The 22906-nt window shown below is 41.0% G+C and overlaps 2 protein-coding genes and 1 long non-coding RNA gene across 3 annotated transcripts; 1 reads left to right on the plus strand and 2 right to left on the minus strand.

Annotated features, from left to right (window-relative positions):
- Positions 1-6: 6 nt before the first annotated feature.
- On the plus strand, positions 7-379 carry LOC307024520. Its single transcript, XR_013803913.1, has 2 exons — positions 7-169; positions 288-379. It is a non-coding gene; the product is annotated as an uncharacterized lncRNA (long non-coding RNA).
- On the minus strand, positions 192-15199 carry rab14l (RAB14, member RAS oncogene family, like). The gene is made up of 8 exons (XM_079658717.1): positions 15045-15199; positions 7649-7707; positions 5442-5495; positions 4545-4722; positions 3571-3637; positions 2324-2411; positions 1817-1847; positions 192-1720 (listed from the first exon to the last, which is right to left on the minus strand). Exons 2-8 carry the CDS (start codon positions 7698-7700, stop codon positions 1543-1545), a joined length of 648 nt encoding a protein of 215 aa, XP_079514843.1. The 5' UTR covers positions 7701-7707; positions 15045-15199; the 3' UTR covers positions 192-1542.
- A 1690-nt stretch (positions 15200-16889) lies between these two features.
- On the minus strand, positions 16890-22499 carry LOC307023495 (uncharacterized protein). The gene is made up of 4 exons (XM_079656791.1): positions 22410-22499; positions 22209-22313; positions 19321-19461; positions 16890-17708 (listed from the first exon to the last, which is right to left on the minus strand). The coding sequence occupies exons 2-4, from the start codon at positions 22276-22278 to the stop codon at positions 17521-17523; spliced, it is 399 nt and encodes a 132-aa protein (XP_079512917.1). The 5' UTR covers positions 22279-22313; positions 22410-22499; the 3' UTR covers positions 16890-17520.
- Between the last annotated feature and the right edge of the window lie 407 nt (positions 22500-22906).

The raw sequence follows: 22906 nt of genomic DNA on the forward strand, positions 1-22906 counted from the left end.
CCCACTAAGCACATCAACTGTACAGATCTTGGCAGAGCCAGCTAAATGTCTACATTTCCAAGTAGCGAGGTCATCACCGATAGTTAAGAAGCGATATATACAGCTGTCCAATCGGGGATCACTATGGTACAGAACGTTTCTTTTTAACTTGAAAAAGAAACTTGAATTTGTGATAATTTCAGGGTGTTTGGGGGGGGGGGGGGGGGGGGGGGGGGGGTGCATGCCGCTCGGTGTTTGTACTATACAAGGCAGAGGAACAACTGGCCAAAGGAACAGTGCAGCGCCAGAGACAAAGGATTGTTGACACTTTCTGACCATGCTGCTGATATTTCTTTATACAATGTGAACCAACACTTTGCATTTTTATTCTCCGGTAAAATGCTTTATCTAAAAAGAGTTGATTTCATTGACTCGGAGGTGAGTCCAACAGCAGTGTGAAGAGCAAGTGCAGCGATACAATAATAAAGATGAGGGTACTAACATGAATTATAGTAAGGCAACAAACAATGACAAAGAAAATGCTGGTAAAGACAGAATCGGTTGATATGACCTGGGGGAGAGCTTGGGGGAGAGGGGGTTGGACGGGCGAGGAGAGCTGGTTTAGAGAAGCCGATGTGAGTGAATCTATCAAACAGAAAAGCCATGTTTTTTTTTTATAGTCCCCCACCCAACTTCTCAACAGACTCTCACTAAAAAGACGGGAGAATATGTCTCCCTGTGATTTCTCAGAGGAGAGACTGAGGAATAACTTCCAAAGGAATTTGTGGGCAATTCCTGGTTTTGTAAAGTATTCCTCCTCTCTCTCCTGAGAACATCAGTGTGGCCACATCTGGCGAAGGAACTCTGTTGGTGCCGAGCAGCAGAAACAGAATTAAAAACCACAAGCAAGTTTTAGTCCTTCTGAAAACGCTCTCTCGGCTTCGAAACACACTCGAGACCCTCTGCCTGTGTGACTGCATCTTCGTCCCCGTCTGATCTCACAAACATGAGGGAGTGAGATATCGCACCCGCATGTCTGTGTCAAATGCTCCAGTGGTAAACCATGCAGGATGTTAGGAGACTACATGTAAGAACTGATTCGCGGTGGATGAAACTTAATGCAGTGTTTACATGTCATATACAGCTATAAAACCAAACGTAAAAAACAGTCTCGGTTTATCGTGTGACGTCTATCTAAAGTGTTGGTAACCCTTGTGGTGGCGTCTACCATACTGTGACGGGGAGGGGGGGGACCACGCTGAATGGTGCGAGAGGAGCGGAGGGGAGTAAAAGAGGAGAGTTATGATACGACAACACAGACAGATTTTAGAGAGAGAAAGAGAGGGGAGGAGGGGAGAGATGTAGTCCGCCCAGCTCAGCCTGGCCCCAGTTGATATCCATCCCTCTGTCCTTCGCCCTGCTCTCATGCTCCTGGTGCAGTGAGGGAGGAGGGGGGATGGACGTACGGAGGTGAAGGAATGGATGTTGGGGGGGGGGGGGGTTGAGGGACAGACGGAGAGAGAAGGAAGGAGCAAGGGAGGATGACGAGAGTTTGCTTCGTCATTAGCACCCGCACCCTTCCCTCTGGGGCTGTGGTTCGCTGGTTAGCCGGCCGCCCTGGGGGGCCGACGGCTTGTGCTGGACCCCCGACTCAGCCGCGTTCAGGTCCAGGCTGCCATCTTGGATGTTCTGGTAGATCTTCTTGGCGGCTTCCAGGAATGCGTCCTCAACGTTTTCACCTCTGAAACACGGAGCGAAAAACACACAAATGTGAGAAAGGAGGCAACTGGGAGTTAGAGAATGTAAGCAGAGAGTCGCTGAGGCTGAGCAGACTTACGTTTTTGCACTGGCTTCCAGAAACAACAGACCTGGGGGACATAAAGCAGACGCAATGACACATTCAGTAAAACATTGTTACAAGCTCACAGTGCTCAAGTGCCAAGTTCTCAATCGCCCGCTCGTTTGATTAATATCCCCGCTTTCCTCAGGTCACCTTCTCCTAGTTTCTGTCCCAGCCATATAAATAGAAAAGGATATTAGGGGTATTAATCTTCACGTCTGCCTCTTGAAAGCAGCCATAGGGGCTCCTGTTATAAACAATCTGGATCTCATATTATTGCTGTATTTTATTTCTAACTATTTGGACATTTTGTTGGAAATGTGATTATAGTGTTGAAATTGAGGATTGATTAGTCCCAGTTTTGAAAGAGGTCTTTGCAAAATGACTGATTTACCGATTGGTTCATTCCTTAAAGTCTAACAGCATGTTGAAATCCCTAAAGCAAAAATATTTCCTCCGCCTATATTCCTCGTTCCTTTCTTCCTGATGTTCCGTTTGTCTCACCGTTCTCCTCAGCGAACTGCTTGGCCTCCTCGTACGTGACGTCCCGCTGGGCCTCCAGGTCCGCTTTGTTTCCTATGAGAATGATCACCTGAGGAACAGAGACATGAACGTGGCGGGTGAGAAATGCGTTTTCCAAGAGCTTAGAAGGCAGTATTAGAACACTGTTCCTAGAGCAGTTGTTACGCTGCTGAGGAGCAGAGAGACACAACAAACAAACACACTAGACTGCGCCCATAGCAACTGATGCAATTAGACCTGTAATGAGCTCATGTAATGTAAGCCTCCTTGTTGTAGCAGTGGCAGACTCTCCATAGACTCCTACTGCAGCGCGTTGACTTGTCTTTCACTTCTCACAATGATCCTCACTTTGCTCTATCCAATGACAAGTAATAGGCACAAATCTACACAAATACTTCTGTAAGTCAAATTAAATCTTCCTTTTTGAATTACTGGCTGTTTTTGGGAAAGTGAGCCAAGATATTTAGAAGTTCTTTCTTAATTCCAAGAAGTGTTACACAACCTATTGCTTTCATTCAGACTCAAGTGATCAGATAATGTTTTCATTATGTTTCCCATCTCGCAAGGAACACATGTTGACACTTGCAGTACTGTAATGATACACAGTGGTAATGAGTCCAACACTGCCATCACACGGCTGATTCAAGGAGACTCAGTGAAAACAAAACGAGGCTAAGATGCTTCTGCAGATTGCTTCTACTACTTTGTTATTATAAGAGATGACAGGAAGGACACCACAAAAACCCATGTCTCAAATGACATTCATAATTAATAAGCTTGTGGGCATATTTACCCATAAAGATGAGAGGGAAACAAGAAACCATTACATGATGTGTAAGGATAGCTCAAAATAAATAAACCTCTGTTGTTTAGATACCAGGAAAACATTTTTACTTGATGTTCAAATCCTGGCGTGGCATATTTTAGAAATACAGTTCCCTGAACACAGCACAGTTCAGTAAATCAGAGAAGTGTGTTTTAGAGCTAATCATATTTACCAAGAAATTCAATTTAAGAAATGGACAGGGCTCTGTGGCTTTGAACAGGCTCGGGGGGGGGGGGGGAGACACAGGGGAAACTAAAGGATGGGAAGCAGAGGAAGTGACAACAGGGGGATACTTAAAGGTCACAGGAGGACAGAAAAAAATACAGAGGGCAGAGGATGCTGGGGCATTGAGTTAGAGTGATGACACAGAATGAAGAGAGCGTTACTGTATCTTTGTACTCACAGTATTAGGGTTGGTGAGATTTCTGGCGTCAGTCAGCCAGCTGCTGAGGTGGTTGTACGTGCTTCTCCTGCATGACATCAACAAAGGGGACAGGGGTTACTATGACAACAGGCAAAGAAGACTTAACGATGCCACGTCTGAGGAGGGATCAGGATCAGCAGCTGCTACACAAATCAGGATGAGGAGAGAGCAACAGTGACACAACCTCATTTCAGATAGGGAACATTTTTAGGGGTTTCTGGAATTGACAATTCCTGTCACTGGTTTCAGTCTAATCTAACATTTCCTGTTTTCTTTAAATGGACCATTTCCTCAGAGTTTGATCTTAGTGACAATAATCATGCAGGGGATCTGGTTAGCTCTAAAACGAGGGTAGCATTAATTGTGAAATTCTGGCCTGACAACAATACGGATTAAAATGTTGTCCGATTGCCAATGAATCAGTCTATTCTCATATCTGAAGTTAACTGCACTGACTGACACACTGTACCCTTTAAAACAAGCGTGTAGCATATACCATGTGAACAAACTTGAACTACAGCCAATAATAGACAAATAAACTGGTTATAAAAGCCACACCCTTTGATAACAGGATATGGACAAAGATCAGCTGTGTGTTTTAAAGATTGACACAACAAATATTTGTCTCCAGTTAGCCGAGCAGGAGCCGCGAGTGGCCGCATTAACAGGCATGTAAACAATAATATTAGCTCTCCCAGTTAAGTGCTGTTCCTAGGCTCTGCTGCAGTGGGTGTGGTGTGGAGGGACATTCCACATGTTGAGCTGTGTTTATTTGGCACACCCCTGATGCCATCTCACTTGTCTTTTGTTCAAGAAGGAGTCTATAGTGGAGGGCTGTGTGCTTATCAGATTGTTTTGCATCCATTAACCTTCCTCTTGAGCTTTAGTGTAAACTCGATGCTGTGTAGTAACCGTGTCTCTCACAGACCTTAACAATGAACCATGGCCTGTACCTGGTGATGTCGTAGACCATGAGCGCCCCTGCGGCCCCGCGGTAGTAGGAGCGTGTGACCGCCCTGAAGCGCTCCTGCCCCGCCGTGTCCCAGATCTGCAGCTTGATCTTCTGCCCGCTCACCTCGATTATCCTCGTGCCAAACTCCACGCCGATCGTATGGGGGCAGTCCGCCATGACTGGGGAGAGGAAGTGAGGTTAGGATGAATTCGAGACGGCTCTTGGGGTCATTTAGTTTGACTAATGCCATTTTATACACTCAATTTTGATTACATTATTTAACTTTATTCATTTCTGTATCAGCATTTATTATTTAGTTTAATTTCAATTGCATTTTTTCCATTGAATTAGCAATAATTCGTCTTTTTTAAGTTTAAAAAAAAGGGAGAACATGTACAGTTAGTGTGAAGGGAAGTGTGTTCAAGTTCTCTTACACACACACACACCTCCATTGTCAGCCATGCAGGTGCATCAATCATAATCAATTAATCAGTCTTTAGAGTCATTATACTCACTTATAAATTCAAAGTATCAACGCCCAGAAAGCGGTACATTTATTTTGAACCGACACCGAGAACCTTTTCTAAACCCCACCAATATGTGTGTGTGTGTGTGCAGAAAGTGATGGTGGCAAGTGAATGAGGAACACAGCATCTGGCTCGTCAATAGTAGCTCTAACAAAGCGGAGCTGAATGGCGATGGGAGGCTGCAGCTGAGTCACACGCAGAAGAAGAGTCTCCTACTGTTGCGCTCACACTCCACTTCTATGCCTCTCACTTCCGCTGGCGTATAAAGAAAGCTTTAGTGATTTAGGCACTCCAGTTAACCCTGGCAACCTCACACACTCACATGCGCAAGCTCACACGAAAAAGGGAGTCAAAATCAGGGCAGCACTTACATTTCTTTTCTGTGAACTGGTGAAGCAAACATGACTTCCCTACCCCCATGTCCCCTGTGGAGAGAAAGGGAGAAACACTCAGGTCAGCCGAGGAAATAACAGCGTTTCTTTATCCAAGCCTGCAGCCCCCATACATGTTGTATCAGCGGAAATACTTAACATTTCATGTGGAGTGAAAAGACAGACTGGAGTATAATGTGTACTGTTGAAATGTTAACGATGCATGTTAAAGGTATTTGGTAGTGGTGCACGATAATTATCGGTTCGATGTTAGTAATTATGACGTCATCCCGATAAACCCGATAAAAGTATTAATAGCCCTGATACAATATATTTTTGGGGTAAAAAAAAAGAAAAAAATACTGCGGTGTGGGTGGATTGGGATGAGGGGCGCTTGTTTTTCACTCGGCTCCTCCCGTTTTGCCAGTACTGTGGTATTAGTGGTTTAGGAAGAGGGGAGTTTTTCACAAATCCAGCGCTCCCTAACTCATGCCTGGCTGTGACGTAAATGGTGTGCGGCCGTGAAGCCAGGACAGTAAACAAACATGTTGTCGGTAGTATGGGACTATTTCAAAGTTTCAGAGTTAGATAGTTCGCTTGCTATTTGTATTTACAAATGCAATGCAGAAGTTCCACGAGGAGGGAAAAAAGGCAACGAGCTATAATACTTCCAACCTGATTAGTCACCTGAAACATCGCCATTGCTACGATGGTGTGTTAAAGACGCCTGCGCTGCTAAACTAGCGGCGAATCCAAAGCCAGCTGCAAAGGCACCGGGGCTTTTACCTATCGACGAGACTTTTGAAAAAGGCAAGAAGTTTGCCAGAGACGACCCCAGGGCTAAAACAATCTCTAACTTCATCATAGAAATGATGGCATTCATTGTTCAGGGAAACACATTGTCATTGACTGATTGACTCAATTATATTTATTTGGGAAAATAAATATGGTCACTTTGAAGAGTCCAAACTGTTCTTGGCTTTGTTTTGTTCATAGTAGTAATGCTCATGTCATTTGCTCACTACTAGTATTTTTTTTACCACCAGGTGTGCAAAAACTACAAGTACATTTAATATATATATATATATATATCATATTATTGTCGGTATCGGTCTTGAGAAGCAGGAAGTTATCGGTATCGGTTTCAAAAAAACAATATCGTGCATCCCTAGTATTTGGTGCATTGATCCTGTTTGTGTAACCATCAGTGAGTCATGAGTCCTTCACCCGCAGCAGAGCAGAAAAACAATGCTGCAAGCAATACATTCTTTTGACTGAACACGTTCATCTTCAAAGTGTGTCAATATTGATGCCTCTGGGGGATACTATAAGCTAGGGAAACGCAGTGATGTCAGTAATTTGGATAGAAACTCCAGGCTGCACCAACGGCTGCTCATCTTAGTAAGCTAGAACAATCAAAGGAAGCTTATAAAAGTGTGTGCAACTGCAACAAGCAGGATCACAAGACCTTAAAAGCTTCCCTTTTACAACCAAGCTGTGAGTTAGCTTCACTTTTCTAGACATTCACAGGCTACTCTTTTAGACTCGTAAACACTTCCCTTTAAGATCCGGGCTGACTGTTAGCTTTGAGTCAGGGTGTTTTAAGTTTCACAGAAGAGGAGGGTAGCCCAGGGCTGTGGGTGTTTGTGTATGCATACTGTCTGTGAATGTATGTACAGGTAAAAGCAGCAGTATGTTCACTAAAAGTGGAACATAAGTCTTAAAGGGGAAAGGCATTTCATAATTCATTTGCAGTGCATTCTAAAACGGGTAATTAATAAGCAGCACAAAGTAGTTCATTTACATATAGCATTACATATTAGATCCACTCAGTGTAAAGGGCAGCGGCGGATTTAAAGCAGACTCTTCACGCTAACGAAGGATCACTTCGTCTTCAGGGCAGGGAAGGCTACGCAGTACGCAGGCTACTGTCCTGCAGCTCCTGTTGGACTCCGGTACTGCACATTACTCACGAGACGTTTAAAAATGTTTTAAAAAGTGCTTTAAGTGAAACATTCAGGGCTTTTGAGAAAACATCCGGGGCTTGAGCCCAAGTAGCCACCCCCTAGCGCCTCCACTGGTAAAGGGTAACATACAGTAAAGATAGATCGTGGTTTATTGGAGCTTTTTGAGAAAGTACGACAAATCAATGCACTGCAACCAAAAGCTGTTTAACATGGCATCGATGAAGAGCATCGTTCACTTACCGATAATGATGTATTTGAAAATGTAGGAGTAGTTGTACGGTGCGGTGGCCATTGTGGCTCTGAAAGAGAGAAGAGAAGGGGAAGTTTAGGCACGTAAACTGTGAGGAAAGGCAATATGCAGTTTTACTTCTTAGATATTTTCTAGATATTCAGACAGGGGCAATAATTCAATTTCATTTGTGAGGTGTTATTTTTTTATATAAAAGTACAAATGTATTCTTATATCTTACAAACCATATCCACTAAACATGTATTCTGCATGCTGGGTTACTGATTCAGGAATGTTCATTTGTTTAATTAAGGTTAACTTGCCACAGTAATAAATAATACAACATATGTTATGAATAACAAACATATAGAGATTTAGGCTACACAGAGATTAGTCACAAATATATTATCAACAAAAATACAACCTTAAAAAAAATCTAATTTGAGCATCTCTGAGTGCAAATGAAATAGCAGATTTGTTGACGTCTATTTAAATTGGTCATGTAAGGGCCGGTGTTATTCAACAACCTTAATCCTATCAGAGCAGAGGACTGTTACAATGTGAGCCCAGGCTGGCCAGATGCTTCATCAATGCACACTAAAGTACAGAAATAAAAACAGAAAACCTCTGTACGGATGTGAATTATCACAACATAACCAAATAGTTTGTTGCACTGATTGAGTAATTACCTTATTATCTTTCACAATTTTGTATTACCCACTGATAATAACAAAGTGATTAATTATATTAGCAATCATTAACTTAACACTCCGGTATCATTCGATTGGACTACGCAAATTAGTCATTCGAGACAAAAATGTCCACTGCAAAAGACAAAAAGATAAAGATAAAAACATTATATTAAAAGTTTTTTTTCACAACTTTTTGGGGTTCAATCTTTAAAGCAACTCCCGCCCTAATAGAAAATAACAAAAATGTAATCATTTTCAGGATTTTAACCCTTTAAATGCCATTTTGAATACATGAAACCGCTTTTTTTTTTCATGATGAAAACAGAAAATGAGTTATTTTCCAAAAAATACATATCTGGTGACCGGCTCTTTTTTTTTTTTTTATATAACAGTCTGTCAAAGATTAGCAACAAAATAGATTTTTTTGCATTATTAATTTTTTCACAAAATCAGATTGAACAAAAAAGTTACAGTCTGCTTTTTTTTTTTTTAAATCACAGTCTTGGATATGTCAAAGATTAGCAACAACATTTATTTTTCGGTGGATTAATAGTTTTTGCACAGAATCAGATTAAACAAAAAAACGTACATTAGCCACTCGTGTCCCCATTGTCTCCCATTATAACCACATCTTTTGATCTCTCCGCCATACCGGTATAAAATCATGCATTTTGTAATGTCAGGGTTTTATATTGGAGGAAAATAGTTCAATTTGTCCTTTTTATTCTATATCACCAGATGTGACATTTTACCATTGAATTACATGCTTGTCATTTCTTGGTTTCTTTGCCTGTTGTATAATGGGGCTCTGACAGCCATTGGAATACATGTATGAAACTAATATGATGTAGGTGTGTTGGTATGGATGTGGAAGAGTGGTATCAGCTGAGAAATGTCTGTGGGATTCGGGATTATATATGATACAGAATAAAAAGGACAAATTGAACTATTTTCCTCCAATATAAAACCCTGACATTACAAAATGCATGATTTTATACCGGTATGGTGGAGAGATCAAAAGATGTGGTTATAATGGGAGTGGATGGGACACGAGTGGCAAATGTGTGAGTTTTTTGTTTAATCTGATTTTGTGCAAAAATTAATAATGCAAAAAAATCAATTTTGCTGCTAATCTTTGACATATCCAAGACTGTGATAACAAAAAATAAAAGCCACCCCCCCCAACATTTATTATATAGAAAATAACTGCCTTTTTGTGCATGTTTTTCATAGAAAACGCAAATTCATGTTTTCAAACTGGCAGTTCAAGGGTTAAAATCCTGAACATAATTTAACATTTGGTATTTTTGATCAGGACTGAAGTTGATTAAAAGATTTAACCCCAAAAAGTTAAAAAAAATATTAATCTGTTTTCATTTTAGAGTAGTTTTTGGAAGTGGACATTTTTGTCCCGAATGACTAATATGTAACATTACATTACATTGCATTTAGCTGACGCTTTTATCCAAAGCGACTTACAATAAGTGCGTTCGAGCAACAAAGTACAAACTTGAAGAAAACAGAATCATATAAGTACATCAGGTTTCATAGAGCTAAAACATTTCAAGTGCTACTCAACTGGCTTTAGATAAGCCAGTCCTTTATTAGTATATAAGTGCCTTGTTAATAATTCTATCGCTCGAAGTTGAGTCGAAAGAGATGAGTATTCAGTCTGCGCCTGAAGATGTGTAAGCTTTCTGCTGTCCTGATTTCAATGGGGAGCTCATTCCACCATTTTGGAGCCAGGATAGCAAACCCACGTGTTTTTACTGATGGGAACTTGGGTCCCCCTCGCAGTGCGGGTGCAGCGAGCTGTTTGGCTGATGCAGAGCGGAGTGCACGTGCTGGGGTGTACGGTTTAACCATGTCCTGGATGTAGGAAGGGCCAGATCCATTCGCAGCATGGTACGCAAGTACCAGTGTCTTGAAGTGGATTCTAGCAGTTACCGGAAGCCAGTGAAGGGAGCGGAGGAGTGGCGTGGTGTGGGAGAATTTAGGAACGTTGAAGACCAAACGAGCCGCTGCATTCTGGATGAGCTGCAGAGGTCGGATGGCACATGCAGGTAGACCAGCCAGGAGGGAGTTGCAGTAGTCTAGGCGTGAGATGATGAAAGCCTGGACCAGAACCTGCGTCGCTTTCTGGGTCAGCTGGGGACGTATCCTCCTGATGTTGTAAAGCGTGTATCTGCAGCAGCGGGTTGTAGCAGCGATGTTTGCAGTGAAGGACAGTTTGTTTTCTAGGGTCACACCCAGATTCCTTGCAGTCTGAGTCGGGGAAACAATCGAGGTGCCGATGTTGATTGTTAGGTCAAGAGTGGGACAATCTTTTCCCGGAAGGAAAAGCAGTTCAGTCTTGTCAAGGTTGAGCTTGAGGTGGTGAGCAGACATCCACTGAGAGATGTCAGCTAGACAAGCAGAGATGCGTGCGACGACCTGGGTCTCTGAGCGGGGAAAGGACAGAATTAATTGGGTGTCGTCAGCGTAGGGAATACAGGGTAAGGGCGGACATCTGTGTGTTCTGGAGAATCACAGAACGGCTGGTCGTCAGCGGGTCGTTGACGGCCGGCTCGGTTCGCTGATGGCCGGCACCGCCCTTAAATTTTAAAATAAAATAACAGCATCATGTAAGTTGCGCTGACAGCGAGGCTCCGCCCGCCCTCCCGTAGACAGTTCACGATCTCAGTCACTTCATAACACCAAAGATGGATCGCGGTAAACGCTCTGAAGTGAGGCTCCACTCCACTAAAAAAGAAAAAGACAAGGCACAGTGTAATGCCTTTTAACAGCTTGCCACAGGCATAGCTCAGTTAAAATAAAGCACAGCTATTTTGCAATACATTTGTATTGCATGTATATTTTTTATTTGTAAAAATGTCAGTTAAAGCTTAAAAGAATAAAGATATTTTTATTATCTAAACGTTTGACCTCTTTCTTTTACAATTTTGGAATCGATAAGCAGAACTGGAATCGATACATTTCAAACGATACCCATCCCTACTTCCCACACACTTCATATTTATTGTTACATAAACAAATGCAGAAAAAAAACACCTTGTACTTTAAACAATATCATGACCAATGACAAACTGCTGAATGCTCCTGGATGCATCAACTCTGGGGAATGACTGGTATCGCCCCGCAACATTTGGAATATCATTGTAATAATACTCATCGTGTATATTTTACTACATCTTATATGCATTGTCATTTTAAATCTACAAAATATAAGTTATATTCAGTCCAGTTTCATTGCGATGTGCATTTATTAAGCCTTACTGTACTGTATGCTGTGAATGTGCCTGCTCTTTCCCTCCTCAAGAGGCTCAGAAACAACCATTAGCAGTATTAATAAGTTACCTAGGCTAGGTAATGTAAACAAAGTGAGGGGATGGGTCATTTTTAGCAAGAAGGGGCGAAGAAGGCTCCTCAGTGCTAAGTACACACTTTTCGATGCTAAGACCACCGTCTCTTCCACATTATACAGAGCCACACAGTGAGACTTGCTAGTTTTGATGGCACTGCACACACTTCTTTACATGCACATTAGAACACCTCCAGGAGCATATTGTCAGTTAGGCTAAAAATAGCCTTGACACCCATTTGATGCTTCATTGTTCACACTCCATTCACAGCATGCAGGGAAAGCCTTCAGGTTTACCACAAAGAACCTTCACACTAGTCAAGTACACTGGTTGAACAGCCATGGGGAGATGCTCTTTCTTTAAACATGCACAGATTGGATCATATAGAAATGATCAGGTCATGTGTGACATCACTGAAGCTGTTTTAGCATTTTGTTTCTCTCATGAGCAATTTCCCTTTACTCCATCTCCAGATCTCCAGCCCATGTTGTAGTTTTCCTAAATAAAGGCTGCTTCATAATCCTGTATCAAGGTGCTGCAGACTGCCATACAGAAGTCAATCATTCAGCCTCAACAATCAGGAGCGTAATCATTCAGCAGCCTTGATGGTTTCCGTGTCCCTGGCAAAGATTGTCTGCCTTGAACGAGTGCTTGCCTCTGATCTACAGCTCAGAGAAAAGTGTACGGCAGCTAGAGCAGTTCCTGGAAACAGGAATCACTCTGCCACATCAGAGCCTGGTGCTGGTCTTATGCAGTTCAGTGACTATGTGTAACTGGCTGGATTCATGCTGACACAACCAGACAAAATGTGGCTGGGTGTGATGTGAGAATCAGAGAAGCAGCGAAAATAGAGCAAGCCCGTAAAAAGACTTTATAGGGATGAAAGAAGAGAGGGATAAATGGTGTAGACTTTCAGTAGCACTAGAAAATAGAGTAAGTGGAGAATAAAGAGGATCAGAGACAGGAAATAAAGAGGGGCTGCAGTGCAACTTCACTGAGGTTAATTCAGGTCGAGGGAAACTGCTTTAATAAAAATGATCTTAGTTCAGGTTGGTACTATCATAATGGCTCATATTGAGTCCAGCAAACATGCTTTGAGGAAAGCACTGACAATCTTATGCCTAAGAAAAAGAAATCACATAAAAAAAGAAAATATCAATAGAAGAGAAAATGTATGTTCAGACTGAGATACATTTTATATGAATAGATTAAACCATATCATTTGATAACTAAGATAACTCAAAGCATGTTCCTTCGTCTTTTTCTTTTTACAAACGATGTAAACAACTTGAAGGGATGTTTTTGATGGTGTCCAGTCAAGACTTGGCTCACACCCACAGTCCCCAGAAACTCTGCAACCTGACCTGACATATGGTTATCACTGAGCTTAACACCAGCTAGCTAACCTAAGCTAAAAGCAATATGTAGAACTAGGAACTTCTTATGTGATCAGTATACACTATCTGGGAATCTATCCCTATGACAAATGTTTTGAATACAAATGCATGTCCAAGTTCAACACTTAAAAAACACCAACATGACAGTCTAATATAAGTGAATGAAGAGTGGGTTTCAAAATGAGAAAGATGCCATTAAGAAATCACGAAATTACATAATTGCTATGCTTTAAAGATTCAAAATCTGAGGGCCTTCAACCAGGCTGCTTCCAGTCACATGATCTTCATGGGGCGTCTCTATGCCCAGTCAGTGTTATGGCTTACACTGCTCTGGAAGGTATACCTTGAGAGAATGTATCCTCAAACCAGTCAAAGCTAAATGTTTTTCAGGAATGATACCCAACCCATTCTTTCAGCTTTTTTGCTCATTACATAGAAACAAAACCAAACAGTATCCATCAAGGAGAAGGCAAATCAAGACCATGTGATCAGACTGCAGCATCAGCACTTCTCTGACACTCCCCAACACACTGAGTCTTTCCCTGCCTTTGCTCATCTCAGAGCCATGTCCCATAGAGTAATGGTGCACGACGTAAATCTGGGCCATCAGGAAATCATGACACACATATGGCCACAGTGCCTCCCTGATGATGAGGCCTACTTTTCAAATCATGTGACTAAATTATGTGAAACAACAAAGTGAGATTACTACCATTTGCCGGCTAGACGAAGCACACTTTCACAATGCATACAAATCGAATTTATGAGGTTTTACAAACCTTGTATACAAATAAATCAATACAAAATAACAGGCAACGTTGTTATTCAAGTTTCAGATCAAGCCTGTTTATACACAGACTGCACAAGTACAATAAAAAGAAATGGTGCAGCAATATATATTAAAGATAACATCCTATTTAGCCGTGAAGACATTTAAGACATAAATGGTGTACTTGTGATCAACTTCAGTTTTGTATTTATTGTAAACATCTGCTTGGAAAGGCACAAGGAGGCTAACACATTGGCTAATGAATGATCGGACCCTTTTCCCATTGCTGTAGAACAATTGATCACGCTATGTCTTATGGACTTATAAACAGAACCCGTCTGAATTCACAAATCCAAACAAACACGACTAAAGTGTCCGATGTTAACTCATGTATTCAACATTGTAACGGTAACGTCATGCAAACTCACAACGACGGTGGCTAGTTAGCCCAACAACCGGCTAAGTGACAGCATCGGTTTGGTTAAATCTCTGCTGTTATTCAGCAAACAACAAGCTAGAAATGTCAATGTCCAGGAACATCTGGACATTGACTTGGTTAGAAGTTAGAACATCATTACATGATCGCGTCTAATAACAATCTAGGCCCTAAATTAGCCGTTTTGACAGTTAAGTTTGCGTTAGCTGGTTACCTGCTACATCTTGACAACAAATAACATACGATTATATTTCAAGACGTAAGTCGGTTGCGTATATCTACACAATGGGAATTGATAAAATGCCTTCCACTTGTTATAATAAGGTTAGTGAATTAACTTGGTTTCTGCATCATTTCACAAAAGTCAACATACACCAAACTAACGACAGCTAGCGTTAGCTATAGCATGCCAGTTAGCTGTAAACTAGCTGCGAGTGTTGGATTATGGTAAATGCGTTGCTTAGTGCATGTCAACCTATATTAAGTAATTGATGAGCACGTAATATTTTGCATAGATGAGTGTTCTTTCGCAGTTTAATGTGTAATGTATCCAAATTCTTGGCAGCTTAACATAAAAAAACAACATAGTATTAGCTATCTGTTAGCTGATAGCTTGCATCGTTAGCTTGCCAGTTAGCTGGAAAACACAGGCTAGCTCCAAATCGTTCCATCATTTATTACCATAATCTCAACGTTACTCGGGCGGTGTGTGTATTTGTCTGTTAAAGTATTTCCTATGTTCTGTCCTTACCAGATATTAAGTCTTTAGAGCTTTGTGTTCTTGAGCTGTTCAGAAGAGGAATGCAGGTTATCCTGGCTCAAGTATGATCTGTCTATCCAAGATGGCTGCTCACGGCACAGGGTTTCCTTCGCTGTATACAATGGGCTGCTGGGATAAAGAGTATCATATGCGGCGATCTGCAGCCTCGACTGCACAGGTGTATTCTTGCATTGCGTAGGCCCACTGGCATAATTACTATGTATAAAGTGCCTTTTCAGATTATGTAACCGTCACTTAGATGAAATCAGGTAATAATTGAGTAGGCCTACATGAATTTGATTAAACCATGCAATTAACCTAGGTCTGACTAGGCCTATGTCTTGAGTAACAAAGCTTAGTAAATTGTATGAGCAATGGCTCTATATCGTTTACATCTATATCTGTTTTTTCTTCTTCTGTTTTTTACAATGGTATTTGGTTTATTACCAAATTATTAAATTGGTTTATTTTGGTTTCTTTCCCACAAGTTTGTGCATTCAAACTGATTGCATTTGAAGCCAGTTTTAAAACCAGCTTTTGTGTTTTAACATGTTTTTTTGCTTTCAAGGATAATGACACAAATGTCATTTAAATTCAATAAAGAAGAGCTGTTTATCAAACATTTGAAGCTTAACGGCATCCTCCTCGCCAAGATGCCCTTGTGTTGGTGAGTTTCTGCCCCAGCAGTGCTGCCTAACTCTAAAATGACGAAATGATATAAAGCTAAAATAGGTATATAATGTTAAGAACATTATACTTCACAACTGAAAAAAAACCTCTAAAATGTATGACATTATAATATAAGCCAATAATGGATAGGCCTATGTACTTATTGTTTAGCAATCAATTTTCATATGCACATAAATTCACTTTCCAATCGGCTGGCCTACTGTTTAACACAGTTTAAGTAATTCTCTTGAATTCATTTGAATCTTATTTATTTAAATCAACACTTAAAACTCACTTTTCTCTCTGGCCTTCTAGGCTTCTCTTATCAAGAATAACTTTTATCCAATACCTTTTCCCTCTCTAACCTCTCGAGGTTTTATTAGAGGGAAAAGGTTTGCAGAGTGGCTTAGACAGGCCGGGAAGTGTTACGATTCGTAGACACAGCGTTTTCCCTATCTCTAATCAATTTCCAACTAAGGCTCCAGTGGGGACCTTGTTCCCTGAGTGTGCCTCTCCACCTATGTTTCTTACTCTCTTACTTGCTGTGGTCCTGTGTCCTGGATCCTCTATCCTGAGTTCTGGATTAAATCGTGAACTTCGGGTCGTGGCTAAACCTGTCTCTGCAGTCCTTTCCTGGGTCTCGTCATGCTGCCTCCCTGAAAGCTCCCGCAGGATTGTAATTGACATCTTCGTAGATTCATCTTCTTATTACAAACACATGCATTTCCTAACATTTGGACTACCTATGCTGTAAAATGTATTACCTCTTCGATTTACACACGGCATCTATTGCACGTCTGTCCGTCCTGGGAGAGGGATCCCATCCCTCCTCTGTTGCTCTCCCTGAGGTTTCTCCCATTTTCCCCCTTTAAACTGTGGGTTTTCTCCGGAAGTTTTTCCTTGTACGATGTGAGGGTCTACGGACAGAGGGTGTCGTTATTTCTCATAATGATATTCTGAACAATCTTTGCTGTTGTATTAGCTGTAAAGTGTCTCTGATGTAGGCTATTTTTATTATATGTACAGCACTTTGGCTCGACCAAAAATCGTTATAAATGTGCTATATAAATAAAACTTGATTTGATTTGATTATTTATATTCCTATATTGAAGATATTTTTAATTGGATCTAATTGTGTGTAGCACTTGACACTTCATAGCATTTTTTCTTTTGAAAAATATGAAACATTTTAATACAGTAATTCACAACATGACATGCTTTCACTGTACAATATTTCTTACAATTCTACATAGAACAACATGCAGTGTGTTTTCCCAAGCTTAGCCTGAAGAACTGGACAGCGAACTAAAAAAATAATTTTTGCAAACTTAAAAAGAATCTACTGCACATAAATATTTGATCTTGAAAAAAGAAGATGAACATTGATGTATGCCTTAGAGTACAGGTGGATGAAAGCCTTTCGTAAAAACATTGGTGAGTATCTTGCTGAACTTATGTCTGAAAACTAACAAAGATATTTTTCTTTCATGGTAACATGTGTCCAATATCCTTGTAGCCTACTTCATCTACATGTGAGTGAGTGGATGTGCACAATAAATTCACGGATGACTGTAGGCTTCTTTCCCATTATTTTTGATCAAACATATTCACACTGTAAGTCCAAGCTAACAATGTAACAAGAACTACAATTTCAAGGTGCTCATCGGTAACACCACACTGAGAAAAACGGTCATTTAACCCTTTACATGAGCAACTAAGAGTTGAGATGGAAGCTGTTGTTTGTCTCATAGTCCACACTCTTGTAAGAGGGCATGCTCCTCTCCAGTTTGACTCCATATCACAACCACATCCTCAGCAGCAAGAGGCTGAGCAGTGCACAGATGTACTGGAGTGTGCCTGGATACCAGGAGGGGGCACTGTTACATAGGTCCGAGTCACAGCAGTGGATGCGCACCCCTGGAAGCTCATGTTGCTGGCAGTGTCTGGATGTGGCACAACCGCTGGTCAGGACGATACCCAGGGCCGCTGGAGGGAAGAAGGGGAGAGACAGTCTGTCAGAGAAGAGTGACACGCTGGTGTTTGGCTCAGCAAGAAAAAAAAGCACAAGTAAGCACCAAATACTGCAAGTGTGTAATGAGGAAGTCGTTTAAAGATCTTATGCATGGGCACACTCCACAGGATAGGTCTTTACGGCAGAGCAGTCTGGAAAGAATTGTAGAAATAGTACATGTTGTACTTTTAAACAGTAGCTTGGAGATGCATTGTAAAGAAAAAGAAAAGCGACAAACAATGACATGTTGGCATTCAAGTATAGCATTTCAAACATAAACCTAAATCCACACGGTCACCTATTATGAATCAGCACTTCGTAACAGGGCTGAAATAGAGGGGTATGAGGCACGCTGCAATGGGTCATCTGTTTGGTATTTTGAGCAAAAAACTCCAGAGACATGTTTTGTATAGATATGGCCCTATAATATATTGTGCAAATATAGTATAATATGGGAGCTTTAAGTAATAGCTGGAAATTATTTTGGGTTGTCATCTAGCTTGTATCCTAAAAGCTTACAACCAATTAAATTGCACTGCACAATTTGAATATTAAAGCGGTACTTGGCATGAGATCATTCTAAATAATTGGAAGCCATAATTCAGCTTCTCCACCCTATTTTTCAAATACCATAGTTTATATAATGAGATTTGAATGATCACCTTCTTGCCCTCAATTAGCACCTGACAACACCTCTGTCATTTGTAATCCGCTATACAGATGAGTGATCAGGTATACTAGGAGACGACATCAGGGCCAATCTAAAAATAACAGCCTGGCTTCTTCATTCAAATAATGATGATCATTGTTAGTCTAGCCTGTCTTTGTTTTTGCTCATGATGAATCTTTATTTTGAAGTTGGAGGCAACAGAGGAATTAGATGACATCAGGAGAGGAAGGATCTCGTTATGGATTAAGTACAGATGTGCTGCATTTGAAAACAAAAGAGACTCTAAGACTCTTATGGAATTTGGCCAGCATCTGTTAGATTTGGGATTGGTGGGGTCACATGAAGATTACCGGGCTGACGGGCCACAAATAAGTGACAAGACACTGCTTTGAGACTTTGATCGACAAGTGCTTGTCATACGTTTCTGATGGGCTGTTGTCAGTCGTTTTCTGAGCTTGCTGTTTCTCTGAGCGGCTGGAAAAAGGTGCCTCATCAGCTCCTTTCAACATGAGTGGATCCCTTAGACATCAAGCAACAGCTGGATAATCCACGCTTCTGTGGATATCAGCAGAACTACTCAGACCATCACTCTCCTGTCCCGGGTGTCCACATCCTCCATTTGACTTAACATCAAACAAGAAATGACTTTTTAATTTACTCATGATAGCACACCAAAGGAGGGTTATGTAACTGTCATTAGTGCCGGGAGCAATATATTCACATCAGCGGACAAAGAACAGAAAGTATTATTAAAAATGATTATGCCAATATCCAGTGGCACGCCAGAGTGAATTCATCATGGTTTGATAATGTTCCACTCGACCATGAATATTCTTCAAACAAATAGCTTTGCGAATAGAGGATAATATGATTTCATTTTATTAGTCATGTGTGATTGGTCATGGAGGTATACTCACTGCTCTCTGTCTTAATGCAGAAGCGGTGTTTGAAGCCTTTGTGTGAGTGGGTGCAGGTGATGACTTCTGGGTTGGAGCAGCCCACGTCCACATACTTCTGGCCCTGGATGATGTTGCAGCCATAGCACTGCAGCCCCTGGACTGTAATGGACACACAGAACACGAATGATTACTTGTTACGGTAAAATGTAAGATGATTTACCTTTTTCATGCAAAGTTAATGGGTTTCATAAGCACTGAAACATTTTAAAGAAATAACATACACAGGGACTATGGTAGCTCCTGCAACTCCTCACACCATTGTTATGATTAACAATATTATCATTTTTGTATACTGTTCCTCTGTTACCTTAGATCCTTGAGCGAAAACATGATTTCTCTTGAAAGCCTCCACTATAATTGAAACATTCAAAAGTGGGGAAAAGTCTTGATGAATTGAAGGAAATGGAGGACTTTAAAAACAGCATCTTAGTCCTTCTTGAAGCGATGCAGTGCATGAACAGTATTTTAAAGATTTGTCTGTTCCCCTGAAAGCAGTTTCATGCATCATTTCAAAGGCATCAAGATTCCCTTTAAATATTTTGCGGTTATAAAAAAAACCGCAAAATGTATTTGGAGTTGGATATTTGGTCTAACTCCTGACGGTAATCAACTATACACCAAAACCAAAATCAACTCATTCTCTTCTTTTCTTTTCTCTTCTCTTCTAATTTCCTTTTATTTTCTTTGTTTTTCTTCTCCTCTCTTCTCCCCTGTGAATCACCCTAGTGAGCCCCATCCCCATGCTGTTTGTCTGCCAGCTCCAGTTTGTGATCTTAAAGCCTTGTCTCTACCACTCACCACCTGATAAGTGGCGTTGTGGAAGCTACACCGCAGAAGGGACTCGAGAGGGACCAAATAAACATGCGGCTCAGATTGCTTTTTCCTTCTCAACTGATGCCTTAAAACATTAACATAACCATTTGCCAAAATATGTTTTCTCCATTTGCTGCTGAATGAGGAGCTGGCACATATAGTGGGTCATCATACAATGGGGATTAAAAGCAAATCATTTTTTTTACAAAAAAATTCTCTCATCTTTAGTTCCCTCTTCTCCAAAGCCACTGTCCCACTCTCTGAAGAAAGTAAGACTTTAAGCTTCAACAAATCTAACCGAGCTTAAAGGGATTGTCTGCAAATTCAGCCCCCCGACACACCTGCTGAACTTCGAAATCCAGCTCACAAGATGGAAGATCAGCTTGGCTGAAACCAATCCTCCCTCTTTATCTGCGCACCCCTCTGGAATCTGCAGGGCAGAAAGCGAATGGAGCCTCCCGCCGACTCTGCTCAGTTAAATAGCTGAGCAAAAGCTCTGATGGAGCTTTCAGGAGCAAACTAATCCTGGGAAAATGCTCTTACAAAAATCACTTTAGAAATCTGTTGGAATCAATGTAAAGCCTCACAGGGACAGAGGGCACATGCCAGCCTTTACGGGATGTGTCATACTCTCCTGCAGATGATACTCCATGAACATCTCTTATAAATATTGGAGTATGTCATTACAGCCGGGTAATGGTTGTGATCATACCAAGCAGTGGAACAGTAATTTACATCTGGCAAACAAGCTGAATGATCAATTCACTGTGATGTCCTTACACACCGCACACACATTTGTCAACATAATGAGGACATGTATTGGAAAGACATTCAGCTTTCCTGGCACAAGGCAATTTTTGCAGAGCCATCTGCATTTTAACATTGAGTAACTTACATCCATTAAACTATTATAAGCAGTATGCATGTTGTATTAGTAACATTTTCAAGAAGGATTTTAGGGAATTATCATAAATACATTTTGATATCATTTAGGAGAGGTTATACTGCTTGTGTGTTTCATTTTAAATTGTTATGTTATGCTTTTGAATAAGAACTTAGGTCATGCTCAAAATGGCAGCATTTTTAGGGCACCATTAACATATTAGAGACTAATTATGATAGCAAGGTGATTACTGTAATCAAGCAATAGGTACATTTTACTTACTGTATGCTATTATGGTATAAATTAGAAGTGCTTTGGTGATGCTTATTTGAAGGTTAAGGTTAATTAAAACAATGTTATAGTGTTAACATTACCTTTTTTCCATTTTAATTGTCGACATTATATTGTTTATGTTATGTTAAATGCATTTATATCCATGCTTAGCTATTTTTGCCTCATGAAAGTTCCCCAATTGATCATCATTAGTCTGTTGAGCAGATTGCTTCTAGTCTGGAGGTGGGATCAGAGGTCAACTGACTCAGACCAAACACAGCAATATGAATCAAGCAAAACAACATCTCAGCACGCAACATCCCCCTTTTTCTTTTTGCTTTGCCTCGAGTGTGACAAAGGTCGAAGCCAAGCCAAAACAAGTCAATGGTTATTGCTCAATGGGGAAATTTAGTTTGACACCTATGGATATCATAGGCACAGATTTGAACTCCCTAGGTTCAATAAAATGCAGAACAAAGGCATACTTATTCTAATCCACTTTCATCAATCATATTTATGTAATCCTTTAATTTGGTTTAGGTTTGGAAAATTCACTAGCCTATTTTCATTAGTTATACTGCTGCGTTGTTTAAAAGTTTGCACGTCTACATTTTTTATTCTACTTTCAGTATACTTACATTTAATTTGTTTACCTCATACCAACCTCTACAGATTTTACGTTAGGCTTGACTGTAAAAGGCTTTTATACACACACACACGCACGCGCGCACACACGCACGGATGCACGCACGCACGCACGCACACACACACACACACACACACACACACACACACACACACACACACACACACACACACACGTCTATGCACTAAACATGTCAACATACATTTCAATACCGAAATCTCCCATACTTACCCTGTTTAAAGCAGAGACCCCAAACCAAGATAAATCCAAGCCCATACACCAGCCAGGTATGTAAAGTCATGGATGCAGCACAGTGGTGGTGGTTGGTGGTCTGTGCTGGATGGGAGAGAGTTAGAGATTTCCTCTGCTCTCATCTAATAATCCACCAAACCAGACAGATAGAGAGAAACCTATATATATATATATATATACCGATATCCCACTTTCCAAAGCCTGAGCAGCCCGATGTCTCCCTCCAGCCCAGCTTCAGCGGTGCGCGAGTTAACTGCCTGTGATTGTCCAGTGTGAGGGGGGGAGCCAACTATCCAGGCAGTCAGTCAGCTCAGCAGCAGGCAAAGAGACGGGGGGGAGGAAGCTAAATGAGTGGAGGAACTAAATAAATGACTTCCTTAAAGAGCTCCTCGCGTCCTGAGTAGGAGAAGCTGGTGGAGCTTGTGGTTTGATTACAAAAAGGAAATCTCATCTATAAAAAAAAGCATCACCTTCTCTCATCACAGATATGAAAATAAACAAGTGAGTGTGGTCCTTTTTCCAGAAAGGGGAAAATACATTAATCAGGATTAAATCCCGATAATTCATCGCTTCTAATAATAGCTCTATCACAATGTGTTAAAAGCCTAGGTGCTGGGGCTGGGACACTAAGGGGGCCAGGTTTGTTTATGAGTGTGTGCATGTGTGTGTTTCTCAGA

This window comes from Notothenia rossii (assembly GCF_949606895.1).
Source record: "Notothenia rossii genome assembly, chromosome: 11".
In the NCBI taxonomy this organism is placed as follows: domain Eukaryota; kingdom Metazoa; phylum Chordata; class Actinopteri; order Perciformes; family Nototheniidae; genus Notothenia; species Notothenia rossii.

Bases quoted from the DNA above. Each gene is read 5' to 3' on its own strand.
- LOC307023495 (XM_079656791.1), bottom strand. From the start codon at position 22,278: ATGACTTTACATACCTGGCTGGTGTATGGGCTTGGATTTATCTTGGTT. The intron at 19,462-22,208 runs GTAAGTATGGGA...TGTCCATTACAG, and splicing joins GGGTCTCTGCTTTAAACAGG to TCCAGGGGCTGCAGTGCTAT. The intron at 17,709-19,320 runs GTGAGTATACCT...TCTTCCCTCCAG, and splicing joins CTGCATTAAGACAGAGAGCA to CGGCCCTGGGTATCGTCCTG.
- rab14l (XM_079658717.1), bottom strand. From the start codon at position 7,700: ATGGCCACCGCACCGTACAACTACTCCTACATTTTCAAATACATCATT. The intron at 4,723-5,441 runs GTAAGTGCTGCC...TCCTCTCCCCAG, and splicing joins CCAGTTCACAGAAAAGAAAT to TCATGGCGGACTGCCCCCAT. The intron at 3,638-4,544 runs GTACAGGCCATG...GATGTCATGCAG, and splicing joins ATGGTCTACGACATCACCAG to GAGAAGCACGTACAACCACC.